The sequence below is a fragment of the Octodon degus genome, unplaced genomic scaffold (assembly GCF_000260255.1).
Source record: "Octodon degus isolate 3935 unplaced genomic scaffold, OctDeg1.0 scaffold00134, whole genome shotgun sequence".
Lineage (NCBI taxonomy): Eukaryota > Metazoa > Chordata > Mammalia > Rodentia > Octodontidae > Octodon > Octodon degus.
In genome coordinates, this window is record NW_004524710.1 from 5903527 (window position 1) to 5920649 (window position 17123).

At 40.9% G+C, this 17123-nt stretch overlaps 1 protein-coding gene across 2 annotated transcripts in view; it reads left to right on the forward strand.

The window, feature by feature from the left end:
• Runx1t1 (RUNX1 translocation partner 1) overlaps window positions 1–17123 on the forward strand; it is a 119098-nt gene that overhangs the window by 1324 nt on the left and 100651 nt on the right. The window contains exon 1 of one of the 2 annotated variants that reach the window (XM_023701348.1): window positions 12566–12684. The exons of the other annotated variant lie outside the window; for it this stretch is intronic. Coding sequence (XP_023557116.1) covers window positions 12678–12684 — 7 coding nt within the window. The 5' untranslated portion in view covers window positions 12566–12677. Of the gene's footprint in view, window positions 1–12565; window positions 12685–17123 lie in introns of those variants that run through there. 2 annotated transcript variants of the gene reach the window in all.

Below are 17123 nucleotides of genomic sequence, written 5' to 3' on the forward strand. Positions count from 1 at the left end.
CGGGGAGTTTGCTTACTTGGTTTCTGCTGTCTGCTTTTCCTTTCCTTTCATCTCTTCTTCACGGAGTGGTGTTCTTCTGTCCTGGGTACTTATGTGTGAGACATCCGTTGTTTTTCAAAAGAAAAGCGAGGAATGCAGTTGCATGAGTAGTTGAGGGAATCTCCCACCTTTGTTTCTATGTTCTTACCTTATGTATTGTTGTTATTAAAAATTGTTATTTTGAGAATTCAAATCATGATTAGATTTCCAAGATTTTGCATGAGGAGGAAAAAAAGGTATTAATATTGTATCAGAAGGAAAACAAACCAGTCACAACAACACTCCTGTTTTACAGTTGTACCGTTGTTTTCTTATCTTCCAGCAAGAGAAAATAGCCTTTTCAAAACAGAATATGAGCGAGGTGTGGTGGTACACACTTGTCATCCCAGCTGGTGGGGGTGGGAGCAGCCAGGCAAGTTTGAGGCTAGCCTGTGTGACACACTTCAGAAACAGCCAAAATCTCCAGGTGAAACAAAATGTAACCCTGCTTTCTGCCTTATGTGTTTGTATGGGGTTCATATGGTATAATAAAAATATTTAAGGTGCCGTGTACAAATTGAAAAGCATATTGGATTTGAGCTTGTGTGCATGTGTTTTAAGTACATAACTGTCTTTATTCAACTCCATCCCGTTGTGAGCATTTGTCTTCCGGTCATGTGGAGTGTAGTATCAGTGGCCTGACTGTGGTGAGCCACGGCAGGGTGGAAGAGCTGTATTTGAGAGAAAAAAAAAAAGCATGGTAAATCCCATTTTTTTTTTTTTTTTTGCGGAACCGGGGATTGAACTCAGATCCTTGCGTTTGCCAGTCAAGCGCTTATCCTACTGAGCCATCTCCCAGGCCCTGGTAAATCCCATCTTAAGGCAGCTTCCTATATGTTAATTGGAACTCACAAATGCTGCTCTCTTTTGCATTATGCATCACCAATAGCACCTTCAGCGTCTTCCTCTCTCCTCCTCTCTCTGTATGTACGGGTATGTGTACGTACTTTAAAAATGATGTGTATATAAATAGTAACATTGGTGCTGGCTTACTTTATAGCCTGGACTTTCTTTGTAATGTTGCGTTATGCATTATCTCTAGCTATTTTCCCCTCTTTGTAATGGTAATGAGTTTGAGAAATATGGACTTAAGAATCAAGTTGACCCAAAAGCAGAAGACAACAACCACAACAAAATCACCTGAAATTCATTGGGTTCCTGGCTTTGTAATTTGAAAGCAGAAAAAAGGCTAGGATTGAAGAAAGTCTGTGCTGTGAGCGAGAATTGCCTGAGGAGGCGCCAGAGAGGCTGATTCGTGTGGCAGTTTGAAGCAGGGGGCGGTCTGGCGCCTCAAGGAAGGCAAGCCTGCTTCTGCCCAGGAGTGAGACCCCGGGAGCTTGGCACCCGCTCAGGGGCAGAACGCTGCGGAGTTTCACCCCTGTGTTTCCGTGTTGCCTTGTTTCTGCTCAGCTCCTGCTCTAGGTCTTGAGTCAGTCACCTTCCTGATGTTTTAAAACGTAGGCACTTACACAGTGCTGGGGCTCCTAGGAGGAGTTGGAGCTGTTCCTTTATGCTGTGCGCCCTTGCGAGGGCAGGGTGGATTTGGGACTGCTAGGACTTACCTGAGGAGCTTGGTCTTGTGAGCCATTAAGGAAAATTAAGAAAGGCCCTATACTTGGGGTATGAAAAGAAAGTCTATTGGCTTTGGAAGAGCTGCAAAGAGGAAAGTGCAGGGGGTGAGGAGATCTGGAAACTTGGCTTGCTAAACGTGTGTTTTTCTGCTCCCGTGTATCATGGGATGGACTATTTAGGTGGCCCCAATTCCTACCTATTAGATGGGCTTCAAAGGCCACATCTGCATTAGCAAGAATGTGAGTTTTAACATGCTCATAGATGATCCTGTACACTTTCCAGTATTGGTGTTTTTATCCGTAGAGGAAAACGATTTTCTTAAGTAAAATTGCAGTTTGTAGAGAGCGCCTGCATTTATTTTTCGGTTTCCTTGGTCGTGTTCAAGGGGTCTGATAGCATTAATGGGCTTTACCCCACGTGGGGCTGTGAGCTTATTGTAGCACTGCACACTGATCCCAGGTCAGTGTGATGCGTGAAATCAATTTATTTGAATCTCTTTGCCTCTATAGGAATTTGGCAGCGTGCCAGTTGTTTTCATTTAATGTTCTTTGTGTTGAACACAGACAAGCAGGCAAGCTTTTGTATTCTTCTCCCTTTTAGTCTCTGTCTCTTTCAGCTCATATTTTACCCTGTAGATTTTGAAATGAAGGAATATATTATGAATATGATTCTAATCATATATATCCATACACACATCCATATAGATGTGTATATGGATATATAGCTCCACTTTTTTCCCCACGTAATTTTTTAGGGGATAGTTTTGATAGTGCTAAGTTTTAATGGTGACTTTGTACACAAATATTTTAGAGTTTTGTTTAAATACAATTTTTGATGAACCATAATCCACCAAATCATAGATCATATTTGCTTACATTAATGACCGTCATTAAAGCTTGAAATAACCATTTTACATAGCACAACACATGTTTAATCTCTGATCTGGACTATCAATCATTTGCAGGAGTTTTTTTTTTTTAAGTTGAAAATCACATTTTAGTCAAACACATGTTAAATTACAATTATTTTGCTATTTTCTTTTTCCTTTTTACTAACTCATCTTGATTAAAACACCAGAGTTTTGCCTCGATTTGCTATTTATAGGTTTTTATAAAGTTCCTGCTGTTAGAGTAGCATTTTGGTTTGTAAAGTGTGCAGGGTGCTGTGGGGGAGTTGCACAGCGATTGTCATTGTCAGTCAGTTCAGACCCTGGCATGGATGTTTTTGTAGGCAGCAGAATTTGTGTCTGGTCGGCTGTAGGAAGAGGTGGAGAAGGAAACACTGGGGAGCAAAGCGAGCATGTTCTGTTGATGCTCCGGGCAGTTCTTGCGGAAGTTGATATGCAGAACCATGGAGCCGAGGCTTCGGGGTCAGGCTCATACCCAGCAGCCCTGCTTCCTTGTTTAATTACCTGAAGAGCAAAACAGTCAGGCTGAGAGTGTGTGAAACCCTAGTATCTCTGACAGCCGCCTGGCGCTCTGACATCCTGCGAGGCTGGCCCTGTCTGTCCGCCAGCGTCGGGCTGGCTCACGCCCTCGGTTCCTTTCTTTCAGGAGGCATTGTGTGGGGAAGGGTTTGGTCAGGAATCGAGGTTCCTGCCAATGCTGTGTCCCAGCTTTTGCCTTCTGGACTACACTGACAGATGCTTCATGTTTTTTCTTTAAAGTATCTAAACATTTGGCCCTTTCTTTTTTATACTTCTGGCTTGATGGGAAACAGTCTCTTGCAGTAGCAGTGGAGGACTAGTCTTGGTTTATTGGGATCTTCTTTTTCTATTTCCTGGGATACAGTATCCTCTGTGTATTGCTCTGCTGGGGCCAGACTCACTGGTGGGAGTTTAGTGTGGAGCTAGTAGTTCTGAGCTTACTTTCAGGAGGCAGTTTTGGAGTCTGTATCTGTCCACAAAAATAGAGTTATCTTTTTTTTAAAGAAAGGTGGTAGAAGTTTTAAGATTGGCTGTTTCTTACCTGTTCTTTGTCCTCCCTATTCTCCTTTGCTTGGAATTTGAATATGATCTTTGATATTTACTGGGGGGAAGGCCACACCCTTTGATGAAGCTGGGGATAGTAAGAAATAGTATTTGCATAGCACTATGTCCAAATTGTGGCATAGGATAAATATTCTAGAAAAGCTCACTGAGGGAGCCATTTGGGAGATCCCCTAAGTATAGCAAGATACTAGGGAAAGGGAAGTCGGGGAAAGGGAAACCCAGCAGGTTGTCCACCATGCGTGCTGCTGACATGACCAGGCTGTGGGCGGGACCAGAGGTGCTGCTGGGGAGGCTTCCTACAAAGGGAGGGGCAAGTGTGACTCCATGTGTAGTGATTTGGTTTTTCCAACTACTTCATTAGGATTCTGTCATGCAGTCTGAAGGGCATTTACCCTTTCGATGCACATATGTGCCTCCCATTAACGTTAATAGGAGTTATAGGCACAGAGCGAGAGCAGTATGTGTTTTTGCCTAGTACAGAAGCACAGCTCCAGGAAACTGATTCCATCTATTTTTATTTTTATTTTCTTATTTTTGCAAATGATAAAGGGGTTGGGCTTTGCAGGGAAGAGTTTGGTAGGCATTATTCTAAAAACTTTTTGTTTATATTCTGTTTATGCAAATTAAGTAGACGTTTTATATATTGGCATAGCACTCTAGTGAAGAGTATGGAATCATTGAAATAATTGGATTGGCTTTGTGCACCTTGTGCTGGCGCTGGTGTCCTGTGATCTGTTATGCACAAGTGTAAGTAGTTCTAGCACGTGTGATGGCGTCCTCAGGCGTGTGCATGTTTATTTATGTGCAGCCTGCTGCATTTCTTGCAGTGTTTCACTCCTCAACATTGAGACCCATAGGAAAAAGGACATATAACTACATTTTAAGCCACAGCCCACATTCCTAACTTGTGCTCTCCTCCACTGACAGGCTCTTCCTCCTCCCCTCTGCCCCTGGGCTGCCTGGCTTCAGGTGGTTCTGTCCAGCTGGAGCGTTCATAAGTGCAGGTAACACTAGTTCCATTTGTAGCGTTGAGTCCTGGCAGCAGAGAGCGTCCAATGCCAGAGGAGCTCAGAGGGGTTTGAAAAGTGAATGGGGAGAGTTGTGGCTTGCGGATGGCAATGGGAATTGACGAGCAAAATATGAACAAGGAAATGAGGCTGTGCTTGTGCCTAGTACTCAAGATGTGGAGTAAAATGGCAAGAGAAAAAAATAGATCTGCCCGAGAAGAGCAGGGGAGGGAGCCAGTCACTAGAGAAGAGAGAAGAGGGAAAAAATCATGACCAGTGCACTTGTGTCACTTAACAGCAGTAATGGGACAAAGGACATTTTCATCTAACAGGTTTATTTATTTATTTATTTATTTTTAGACAGGGTTTCACTCTATAGTTCAGGCTGGCCTTGAACTCACTTTGTAGCCCAGGCTGGCCTCACTCCTGCCTCAGCCTCCCAGGTGCCAGTATTACAGGCAAGTGCCACCACATCTGGCTCAGAATTCCAATGTTTTGTTAAGATTTTGATAGATACAATTAAGAGTTTTGCTAAGTCAGAATGAGAACCGAAATTTCCATAAAGAATAAGGGAATTGATCTGAAGTTGGTTATTAACCATCTTCAAGGTACGTCAGAACACAGAGCACTGTATTATATTTTGCTTGGTCGCGTGTGGGGAAATGGCACGTACGATGGTCCTGCTGGGCCATTATAAAACATTAATTTTAAAATTGACATTGATAAGCACAAATATATTTTGCTGGCAGTCTGGACAAATGAAGCAGTTGTGGAAGGAAAATTTGTAATAGCATTTCTCATAGCAAAAGTTTTTTTAGTAAGTTTGAGTTTGTTTATAAACTTGGCAAATCAGTACGTGTGCATGGATCTTGACTTGCACTGTGGAGAAGGTGGTGGAGAGCTGAAAGGAGACTGATGAAATGCTGGGATTTTTTTATTGCTGTGTATTTGCTCCACCTGGTGGATTTTGTTGAAAGTGTTTTGATCCGTGTTAATGAAAAGGACACCCTTTGGAGTATTTCTCTGAACTGTAAAAAGATGGATTTTTAAATATTTTGTGATTGTGTAAAATAGTTTTAATCACTGTGGAGAGAAAAACATTTGTTTGTGTTCTGCTCTTTCATTGCATCTCCAATAATATACATGTGTGTGGATATATGTTTGAAGTGTGCAAACTCATGTTAGAAGATTTGGAAAACACAGAAAAAAATTTAAAGGAATATAACCTTTCCATTATTGACTATGCTCAATCATGTATGATTTCACTGTCCGGCACCATTGCATTAAGGATAGACATTAGCAGAAAAGAACCGGTTTGAATTTATTTAAAGCATATTAAATATTTTGCTGATGTACGATGATGAGTGATGGAGATGTTGATTATGATTCGTTTTGGACAGAGGCTTTCTTTAGAATCTCTCGGCTCAAAAATAACCAACAATTAGCAAGAATTGCTTTTATGATGAAGTTCCGTGTCCACAGAAGGCAAAGGTAGTCAAGATTAAAGGGACCTCATGGCTTCCTAGGGCTGTTGTTGGAGAGGTAAGATCTGTTGTTTGCTGGGCATACACAGATTGCTTTTTCTGGAACTCTTCAGGAGTCAGTTGTGCTTTGATCATCTTATTGTTTTCCTTAGGTTATTCTTTTCTTCTCCTTTAGACTCTAACAGCTCTGTAACAGAAGGTGAAGTTTTGAAAACAGTGTCTCCATATGCAAGGGATTTGGAGACCTTTTTATTGTCTTTAAAATTGTCATTCATAGTCCTCATTAGCATTTATTGTTGCAAGCGTACAAGCAGAAAATGTGAAATTGGTATGTCATGAATAGCCCCACAGAGCTCTGGAGCCCTCCGATTTTGCCTGCAGTGTGGTGTGGGCTGGGCTTTGAGGGAAAGCTGTCCAGATGGTTGCCTGCACAGAGCAGAGCTGTGGGTTTTTGTCTCTGGTGCTGAGAGGAGGGAAAGTTCATTGGAGCATACGCCATCACCGTTGCGTTTTAACAAAACTAACTCACCATTAGTCAAGATGGGGAGGTGGTGACATTGAAACAAAGGTTCTCCATATAGTGCTGCAGTCCTTGTCAATTGAATAAGGGTCGAGTAGTTAGGTGTCTTCTGTACTAGCTGAATGATTTTTCTGGTTATACAAAAGAGGAGGGAACTAGAAATGGTGACTTATTTGCAGATTTACATACAAGTGTATACTTTTAAGATTGATTGTTTTTATGGACAAATGCATTCATTTGGCGAGATGAGAGTTAATATAGCTAGTGCTCAGCCTTTTGGCTTAGTAAGGCAGCATTTGACTGGGAAACAATTTTAAATCATTTAACCCTTTGTGAGTGCCTATTGGAGGAATCTACAGTTAACTGTATTAATTAATAGATTTCAAGTTTGCCTTTAAGTAATATCACATTCAGTCATCAAAAGTTGTTGATGCCTAAAAGAAATCAAAATATATTTTAAAGGCTTTATCACTATCTGAGACAATGCAAAATAATCAGGGGTAGAATTTTTTTCTACCAAGGGATATTTTATCTTTGATTTCACTTTACACAGATACATCTAATGCATTTTACATACTTAATATATAAAAGCATATCTTTTATGCATATGTGGAAAAAATTAAATTTCCATTAGAGATGAAAGTCATATATTGCTTAAAAACCTATCAGAGTTGATACAAGTACCATTTTATCCTGGTGCCATCTGTAGACATTGAGGCTGCAAAAGAATTGAAGAGATGTATCAGTTTAGGAAGTCATTATTCCTTTTTTTCTTTTTGGCAGAACTGGGTATTGAACTCAGGCCCTTGCCCTTTCCAGGGAAGCCTTTATTCCACTAAGCCATCTCCCCAGCCCAGGAAGTAATTATTATTTGAAGTATTTCAAGGATGGAATTTTCAAATTATAGTTTTAGAGTTCATTAATTCACCTTAACTGATGGAGATTCAGAACTCGAAGCAACCTGAGTGCACACGTTTAACGCAAAGTCCTGGGTAAAGGGGAGAGTTTCTGACTTCTCACGCTGCCCACTACTCCCTGGTCCATTAGGACTTCCTCCTCCATGCTGGCAGCTTCTCCATGCGCCATTGGCTTGGCGGAGGCCTTGTCCCTCCAGTTTCAAGTGATCCAAGCAGCGAGGCTTTCCTGCCCTTGTGCTGTCTGTGTAATCCCCTACTAGGGAGGCTTCCCCTGTCCCGAGTGTTCCCTTTTATTCCACTTTCTCTTCTTGCTGGCACTTAGGCCCTCCTGGCTGGCCCAAAATAACCTTTCCACCCTGTGATGCGTATACACCCTTCAGATCCCTAAGGTGGCAGTCAGGTGTCCTGTTCTTTTGTCATTTAAGCCAAGTTCTTGTGCTTGCTCTCTGTGAGTCTGGCCTGAAGCTGAGGAGGTGCAGATGCTTGCCAATCATTTTTCCCCAAGGAAATATTTGAGGGAACTAGTATCACTATGTCTACTTGTGTACAGCAGACATTTATAGAAAGGAGTTAAAATAACAGATAACCTCTTACCTTGATGGACTGCTTCAATGAACTTTTAACTCTATTCTTTTTTTCCCCTCTGCGCTGTTCACTTCTTTGTGGTTGGCTGTTTCTTGTAGCCCAAAACATAAACCATTTGTTTTTCTTGCAGACAAAGTATAATTGGATTTATCTTTGTCAGGAGACAATCTATTATGGCCTTTATTTAATATAGTTTCAGATGTCTTTTAGTGGCAGAAGCAGATGAATGTACATTTCTATTAGGTGTTGTATCTATTTAATTGACTGTCAAAGTGATGAGAAGTTAGGAAATCATCCGGAGAGCTCCATCTCCCCTAGCCCAACAGCTCACACATCAGGTAGGCTTGCCCTGCCAGTGGGATGCCTTTAGAAAACACTAATAGCTTCCAGCTGGGTGGAAAATCAAACCCTTTGGGGTCTGACAAAACTAGCAGATTTGAATTTGAAAGCAGAGCTAATGCCTCCATTTTATTTTTTACCACTCGCCCATAAAACATTATTTTCCAATATGTCAGCCTCATTTGGTGGCCAGTGGTCTGAAATTGAAAGTGGAACAAGCAAGCAGAGAAATCTGGACATCAGTGAGGCCGCCCTTTCAAGCTGGTGTGCCACTTTGTGGAAAGGTCTCCCTAAAAGCAGGGGGGTCTTAATGACCATTCATCAACGCTCGTTGGCTGATCACTGAGTGCCTTCTCATTCAGTTTATCAAGTCTTGCACATAAAAAAGTCAGAATAAGCCTTATTCAGCTTTGTTAAAGCCAACTAGAAGTAAAATGCTCCATTTGAACCCATTTTGTCCTTGTTTTTTCACTTTGTTAATGCAGCCCTGCTTAAATGAGTGCCTTTATTGGGTCGGTTAGAATATCTGAAACTATTAATTCTCTTGTATTGAATAGCTGGTGGCAGGCCAGAGCAGATGGGGTAGGAAAGTATTTGGTTGGGTGTATTGCTTTCAATTAGGATCAATGAGGTTTCAGCTCCTGTGAATTAACTCACTTAATACCCACTGTGTGCAGTCACAGTGTATCACAACAGCCTGCTAGGAACAGAGGGGCAAGTTGGGAAGACCTGTGGAAAAGCTTTCGCTCCAGTTCTCCCTTCACCAGCGTGGAGATCTTTCATGAACTGCAGATAGTACCAGTAGACTGCTAGTCCCTACTGCTAAGTTAGGTTAAAACAAAGGAAATAATTGTGTGATGGGGCTGTCTAGCTTGGGAAGTGAGAAATACCTTGGAGTGATACAATCCTGTAATGCCTTTCTAAGGAATGACCCAAAGTCATTGTCAGAAACCTGTCTATGCCTCTGTTCTTACACGTCCCTCTCACTTTGTTGTCTGCTACTTTCCTGATTTGGAAAGTGATGATTTAGATGACTTTTTTTTTTTTTAAATTAAAGAATGGCCTTAAAAATGATCTGTGCTCTTAAAATAAAAGATGTGCATTTAGTTGACATGGTCCATCTGAGGGATTACTCAATTGGTCACTAATTTATTCTTTGTTATTGTTTTGGATAGATCTCAATTCTATAAGTATGTTTCAGTGGTGATACATTAATGTATTCTTTGTTATTGCTTTAGCTATATTTTAATTTTATAAAGAATGTTCAGATGGCGATACCGGATGGTGTTTTTGTATTGGAGAAAACTTTCACAATGTGTATTCTGGTTTTTTTCCCCATTCACCTACAAAAATACATCATGTTATTGATTGCATATTTTTATTGTACAATTTGAGTGTGGAGATATTGGTTTCTTGTGCTCTCGCTCTCTCTCTCTTTTTTTTTTTTTTTAAAGAGAAACTTATTTAGGTGACTGTGGAGCTGTGTGTTCAGGTCTCCCAGTTCAGGGCGAGGCGCCAAGTGGGGCTGCCACTTTGCTCGCCTCTGTGAATTAAAGAATAAGAGGAGGAAGCTGGCTCTTGAAGAAATGCTGAACTAGTCTCGGATGCACACACATTCAGCTAGGCGTTTTCTGCAATCAGACTTCTAGGTGAGAATCTCCAGGGATCCAGGTTTTGTTGACGTGGATCAATTTAAAGTGGCAATTACTGTAGTCAGATAACAGCTTAAAAAGCCTTTTTACACATAGAAAAGATACATAATCACACAGCATATGGAAGTTCAATTTTCTGAGCTGTGGTTCAGGGATTTGCAGTGTACCGATATTAAGACCCAGTTTTAAAACCAGATATCATCCAGTTTTCTTAAAGTGTATTGCATTTTTGTCATATGATTTTCTATTTTAGAAGTGATTCACCATGCATATTGATGAGAGGTTGGGTTTCCTACTGTGAAAATGTTTTCTTTCTAGCATAGGTAGAGTATTAAAAAAAATCAGTGTTGTGGAGCATTAAATGGCTTTAAGAAATATACTCTTTAAAAAGGAAAATCTACAGATTTAAGGTGTTGGGTTCCACAAAGGCACTTACAATAGGGCTAATTGATTATCACACTCGTGCCCACTATAAAGCTCCCATCATAAGAGTGTTTGAGCTTGGTGCTTAACTGAACTGAAATCCATTACACAGAACCTCATTACCAGTGACATCTAACTAAGATGAACAAAAAGATTGGCCTCATAAATAGGGTGCAGTATACTGTTAGTGACAGAGCAGAGTAATCATTATGAATTGTAGTCTTTTTACAAGTTGTCTCTGACAGTGATGGATTTTTGAGGGGTTCACTGGCTAAAGCAGGGCTCCTTGGGTGCAGAAGAACTGCAGAAGTTCTTATTGATTGATGCTGTTTATCAAAGCTGAAATAGTTTTGGTCGGTGCAGAGTGTGTGGGGTGCGTGCGCATGCGTCCTGAAGCACTTTCCTGGGGAGAAGTGTAGGAAGAGCCAGTAGGTAGGAGTCAGAGTTGTTGCCTCTGTTCCAGTTGGGTTCTTAGAATGTCTTCAAGGCAGCAAGTAGGTAGAAAATCAATCTGATGAAAGCTAAAAGCATATGGAAAGTGTAGAATAAGCAAAGGACGTGTCAATGACTGGGGGAACAGCAGGAGTTAAAGGTGATGCCTCTGTCTGTCCTGTTCATGGAGCTGCAGCCTGGGCAGAGTTCTGAGCAGGACTGTTTCTGTGTCCATAGTGGATTGAGCATGCATTGGGAAGGTAAAACCTGAGACATCTACATGATCATGTGCCCTGTTGTTAAAACAAACACAGACCCAGGCAAGATTTGCGAGTGTTAAATAGAGGAAGAACTTTAGAAGAGAACAGCATTTTCCTTTTGGCTGGCATTTTTTGTCTGTTTAGAGAAAAGCAAGCAAGACAGGCAGGCGTGTGTTTCTCCTATGAGGCAAGGATGTTTTACAAAGGACTAAAGAGGGACTGCTGAGAAGAAAATAGCCAGCTTTAGATAAAGCACCGTAACAAAGGCTCGTAGTTTTATATATCATGGTGTCCATTAAAGCTTAATAGGGAAGAGTCCATTGAACCTGGCTGGGTGTGTGTTATTCATGGGCAGGATAAACATTTAAGGGTGTGCAAAAAATCAGAAATCAGGAGGGCATGATTGTTCAGTTTCTGAAAAGGCTTTACAATGAAGATTTTGTTTTTATCTCCCACGGATCTCGATGCACGGTAGAAGAGACTAAGCTGAAAATGTTTGGAGGGTATCAACAGGGGACCCCAGGGGGTTAAAAGCACTCTAGTAAAATAAAAGTGGTTGGATTCTGCTTCTAAAAAGTGTTTTATTTTCCACATGCTACTGAGAGGCTGACAGAAGGAGCGATTCTGATACTTTGTTCAGGATGATAAATTGGCACAATATACAGGCTCCTGAAACATTTGTCGACTGTTTGGGATATCTAGTTCAGTAAACAAGCTTTGAGGTTTGTGGCTGTTTGTTTTTAAAGTGTAGTCCTTAGTTACGTGAGCTCAAAGGAGAAGATGAGGGAAAGCTTTCTCTGGGAGGAGTGACGGGGCCAGGTCTGCATTTCCATCCCATGGCAAGATAAGGGTTAATGCTTCAGGGGATGGGGGTGGTGGCGAATGAATTATTCAGCATTTAGCTTATCTTTCCACATTTTACTTTCTGCTTTTTGGTGTCCTGGAACTTGTGGAGAACGAGGAGGAGGGAGAGCGGCAGTAAGGGGATGCAGGGGTTGTGACACTTTGCACACACGTCCCTGTCATTGTTCCGCCTGAAGAGACAGGGCTGGGTTCAAGGCCACATGTGTGCCTGTCATCCTCCACATTTCTGCTCCAAGTGCAATCCGGAGTGTCAGCTCTCCATCTGTCTCTGCCTGGCAGGCGCACGCGCCCGGCTTCCTGCCTCGGGCCATGCCGCCCCAGCCCCTCTGACGGCCCTCCTCTCCTCTCCTCTCCTCTCCTCTCCGCGCCTCCACGCCTCTGCACCGCTCTGCTGTGCTCTCCTCTCCTCAGCTGTCCTCTGCTCTGCTCTGCTCTGCTGTACTCTTCTTTCCGCCGCCCCGCACATTGCACATTCCAGAACAGGAGGTATGAGCCGGCGACGACGCGCTGGCTCTTAGCACAGAGCTGCTCTCCCGAGTCCGCTGGACCCCAGCATGCCTGGTGAGTGAGCCCTGCCGCTGGTGTGTTTGCGCTGAAGGAAGCTTTTTATTACGCATAGATAATCCTGGCTGCTCAGCAGCCCTTGCTCTAGATGATGGCCGGAAGAGGCTGGAAGTGACAGAGGTGTGATGGGAGGGTGACATAAAGAGAAACATCAAGATCTAGGTACAGGGATGCAAGGTATGGAGCCCTGGGTTTTACAGTTGTAGAGCTGTCTTTCAAAGGCCAAGGGGAGGTACAGTCAGTTGTGTTTCCTGAACAATTTACTTGAGCCCCAGTGAGAAGTATTATTTCTGTTCTGGGTTTCGGAGCTATCTTCTTTACTTTATATCCTGGAAATTTCGTCCATGGAGAATTTTCAGATTATGGTGGAATCCTGGAATAAGGTCTCTTTAAAAAGCTGTTTGTGTCGCAAAAAGTGAAGGAAGTATTGGGACTATGAGAAATTTCATTCTTGCCCTACATCATAGTCCTTCGATGTCATCAGAGAAAGAATCAAAATCTGTTAATTGAATTTTTTAAAAAAAAAGTGTGCTGAATTTGTGAAGCTGTTGTGGTCCTGGAAATTTAGTGTATGACAGTTTCCTGTGAAAAATATTGTTTTTGGAACCTCGAGTGTTTTCGGAGATCCTCTGCTTGTGGAGGAGCCTGGTGGGGGAAAGGGCTATTTCTGCTGCTCCTAAGAACTGGCTGCACTGCCCCGCGCTGCATGTGCAGCAGCCTCTCTCCAGAGAAAAAAGCCAGGGCACAGAGCAATCCTCCAGCTGCCTGTGTGTTGAGATTATTTGGGTAGGACAGGCAGGAGAGGCTGTGCTTGGTCACAAAGTTTGTGTACCTCACAGATGGTGTTTTGAAACATTATCTGCTGCTTTTCTGCAACCACAGTTGTGGGTAGGTATTGCCAGTTGTTAGAAGAATGTTTCCCCCTTTGGGATGCATCTTGCAGTCCATCCTCATCCTTAGTGATATATGTGCAGAAATGATGCGTTTGCCGCAGAGTTGCACTTTTTATTAATTCAGGAGGTTAAGACTGTATGTAACTGGACCGTGGAGGAAATGAGTTTACAAAAAAGACAATGAGTGAGGCCTTTGAAAGGTCATTTTAACTCTTGAAGCTTTCTTCTGGGCTTATGATGTGCCATGCGAGTAAGGAGGTAGTAGTGAGTGCTGGGTGTGTAGCATAGAAATGTGGTCACAGTCCTTCTGTTTATTTCCCCAGAATATTAGAGCACAGCTTTATTTGGTTTTAATAGGATAGTTCAAGTGTTCTTTGTCTTCATGTTTTTAATATGCGCTAAACGATCGATCAGCATCTTGGAGAATATGTGTTAGGAAAACTACACACAGTGGATGATGAGTGAAACAGAGTAATTAAGACCCTCACTACTCCTTGCTGATGCCATGATTTTAAAGGAAGCTTCCGTGCATCTTATTTAAGATGCATTCAACTATATTTAAGGCTTGAGAGTCATTGCAACTTTGTTTTAGTGTTAAGTTGTTAATATCTTACTGGCTGTACAGCAGTAGCTGAAGTGTGGGCCCTGTTTTTCTCTCTCATCAACTGTGTTAGGAAACCTTGTACTTGAATACAGAGAATATATCAACAGCTGTGACTAGGAGCATGTGCCAGGACGGGGATGCTTGAGCAGATCTGACACTTGGCTATTTTTGACACCCATCTGTACTTTTTAAACTCTACTATTGGATGTACTGCCTCTTAATATATTTTAGTTAATACATATGTATATTAATGAGCAATTTTAGTCATCTGGGGAAAGTTTTATACTTCAAGACATTAGAGGTAGATGAATAAGTTTTGTGTAATCTGATCTCTTTGTTTTCATTTGACTGCTTATTTATGTATCTTTTTTAAAATTAATGTGTCAGAATTTGTTCTTGCTTGTCTCAGACTTGATGTAACAATTCTCAGATCCAGGGCCTTTCCTATAAAATTGGAGATCCCAAGAAACAGATGTATAGAAACTAGGCTTATTTAGACATACCAATTCCTGGGGTAGGCAGGCAAAGAAGAAGTCTTGGTTTGAGGTTTTCTAGAGTGATTTTGGTAAAACACCCTTTTTTAAGCTGTTGATAGTGTAGTGTTACAAAATGAGCTACAAAAAGCCAAAGGAGGCTATGCATGCTGTAGAGAAATAGATTAAACTGTTTTAAAATCATTTAATTCACTATAAGGAAATATCATTTCACTGCTTGTCATTTGCGTAACAACTAGATCCTTGTGTTTAAGAGAAGGAAATGTTTTCTCCTGAGTAGGCTGGGAGAGGTTGGACATTATATTGTTTCAGAAGGAGGCGATTCTGAGCTTTCTAAAACATTTCTATTTCTATCAATCTTGGTATAATATTATCAAAGAACATATGTTGACCTACAAAATGCTTTCAGGACTGTTTCCTTAAAAGGACAATAAGTGAGCACAGTCCCTGTAGCCCAGAAATAGTGCTGCTCTTTCAGAAGATGGCTAGTATTAGGTCAGACCACCCTTTTTCAATGGTCCTGCTCTCCAGATGTGGCTGGAACTTTTTTTTAAGTTCAAGTTTCCAAAAGAAAAAAAAGGGGGGGTTTGTTTTCAAAATCTGGTTTTACTTAAGACATCTCCATCCTGGAGTGCATTTCATAAATTGCCCACATATTTTTCTTAGCAGAGAACTTAACTGGCTGTAATTTTTAACACATGGCCACATCATGTGATATTTTCAAAACACTTACACATAGCTTTAAGAAGGTCCCTGCAGAAATGATCCATCCTCTCACAGTCGGCCCATTTTTTAACAGCATATCTGCATTTTCCATTTAGCAGGGCTATATATTATTAGCTTACATTTTTGGGTAGTAAAACAGTGCATTGCTGATTGTAAAACATGCACTTTATTATCTGCTGAAAATTGATTTGGCATTTATAGCCACTGTGTACTAGACTGTTTTTCTGTTTTTAGCATCAATGCTTGCAAGCGATGATTTGTGTAAGAAGCAGAAGTGAAATAGCTATGGACAGACAACTGTTAGTGTCCCTTGTAACTGCACATGTGGGTAATGCACCTGGCTATATATGTATATTTTAATAGCTGTATCGAAATACTATTATGCAAGAGTAAAAACATTGCATGCTATTCACTCACACTGTTTTACCTTACAAGTTGGGCTGCCATCCTGTTAGGCTAACTCTTTACTGTTTTAAACAAAACTCATGCAAGCTATTAAAACTACATAAGATGTAAATAATTCAACTGTACCTGTGAATTATATATTCATTACTTCTTGTGCAGAAATTCAGAAGCACCAACTTCCCTTTAAAGCCTAGTACTTGTTCCTTTAAAAGGTTTTTCTATTAATATTTTTGAGTACCTGGCCTTTTAGCTTTATATATTTAAATAATAATTGGAAACTTGGTTTGGTCTCATCTGGTTTGGTTTTTCTTTTCCTTGAAACAGAATATCCCTATGTAATTGAGGTTGGCCTTGAACTCATTATGTAGCCTAGGCTGGCCTTAGACTTACAGAGATCCTTCTGCCTCAGTCTCCTGAATATTGGGAGTACAGGTATGTGCCACCATACCTGGCTCGAGTTGGAAATTTTTACAGGGTACTTTCCCATGCAGTTAATGGTCTGTTGAAAAGTATGTGTTTAATGTAGGCTTTTTGAGAAAAGTATTTGTTGTAATATCTGAAGGTTTCATAAAGCAAGCAATTTATTTTTTTCCTAGACTAAACATTTGCTTGTTGGGCCTGGTAATTCATTAACCATCTCATCACTGTACTGATAATTGATATTTGCAGGGAAGACTCTAATTACAGTATGCCAGACAGCCTTCTGAATCATTGGAGAACAAATACTTCTTGGAGTGGGAAGGTTTATCTTGCAAGTAGTTTCAGTTTAAGGATGGGGAAACTGAGGCTTATAGAGCTTAAGAAATTTGTTCAGCTAGTTCATTAAAATGAAAAGATCTTCCCAGTCTGTCTGCGCTCTCTGTTTTTAATTGGAATTTTGAGACAAGGTCTTGTTTGTAGTTCAGACTGGCCTTGAGCTCACTATGTAGCCTAGGCTGGTCTCGAACTTGTACCAATCCTCCTGTTTCAGCCTCCCAACCCAAGTTATTCTTTTTACCACATTGCTTCTAAATCATGATTTACATTAAATCATATTAATATAGTAGTATCACTAATAATATATGACTTACATTGTATTATTTACATTAAATCATGATGTAATGTACAATAATCATTCTGATTTACATTAAATAATATGTGATTTACATTAAATCATGTTAATATATTAGTATCAGTCTTACTTTATTGTGTTTTCAATCCTGAATTGTCCTCATGTATTTTATTTTTCTACCACTTCAGGATTGTAGCACCATAGGACAGAAAGTTCTGTAACAAGACTTACGGCAAAAGGAGGACCCTCAAGTTTATTTTATC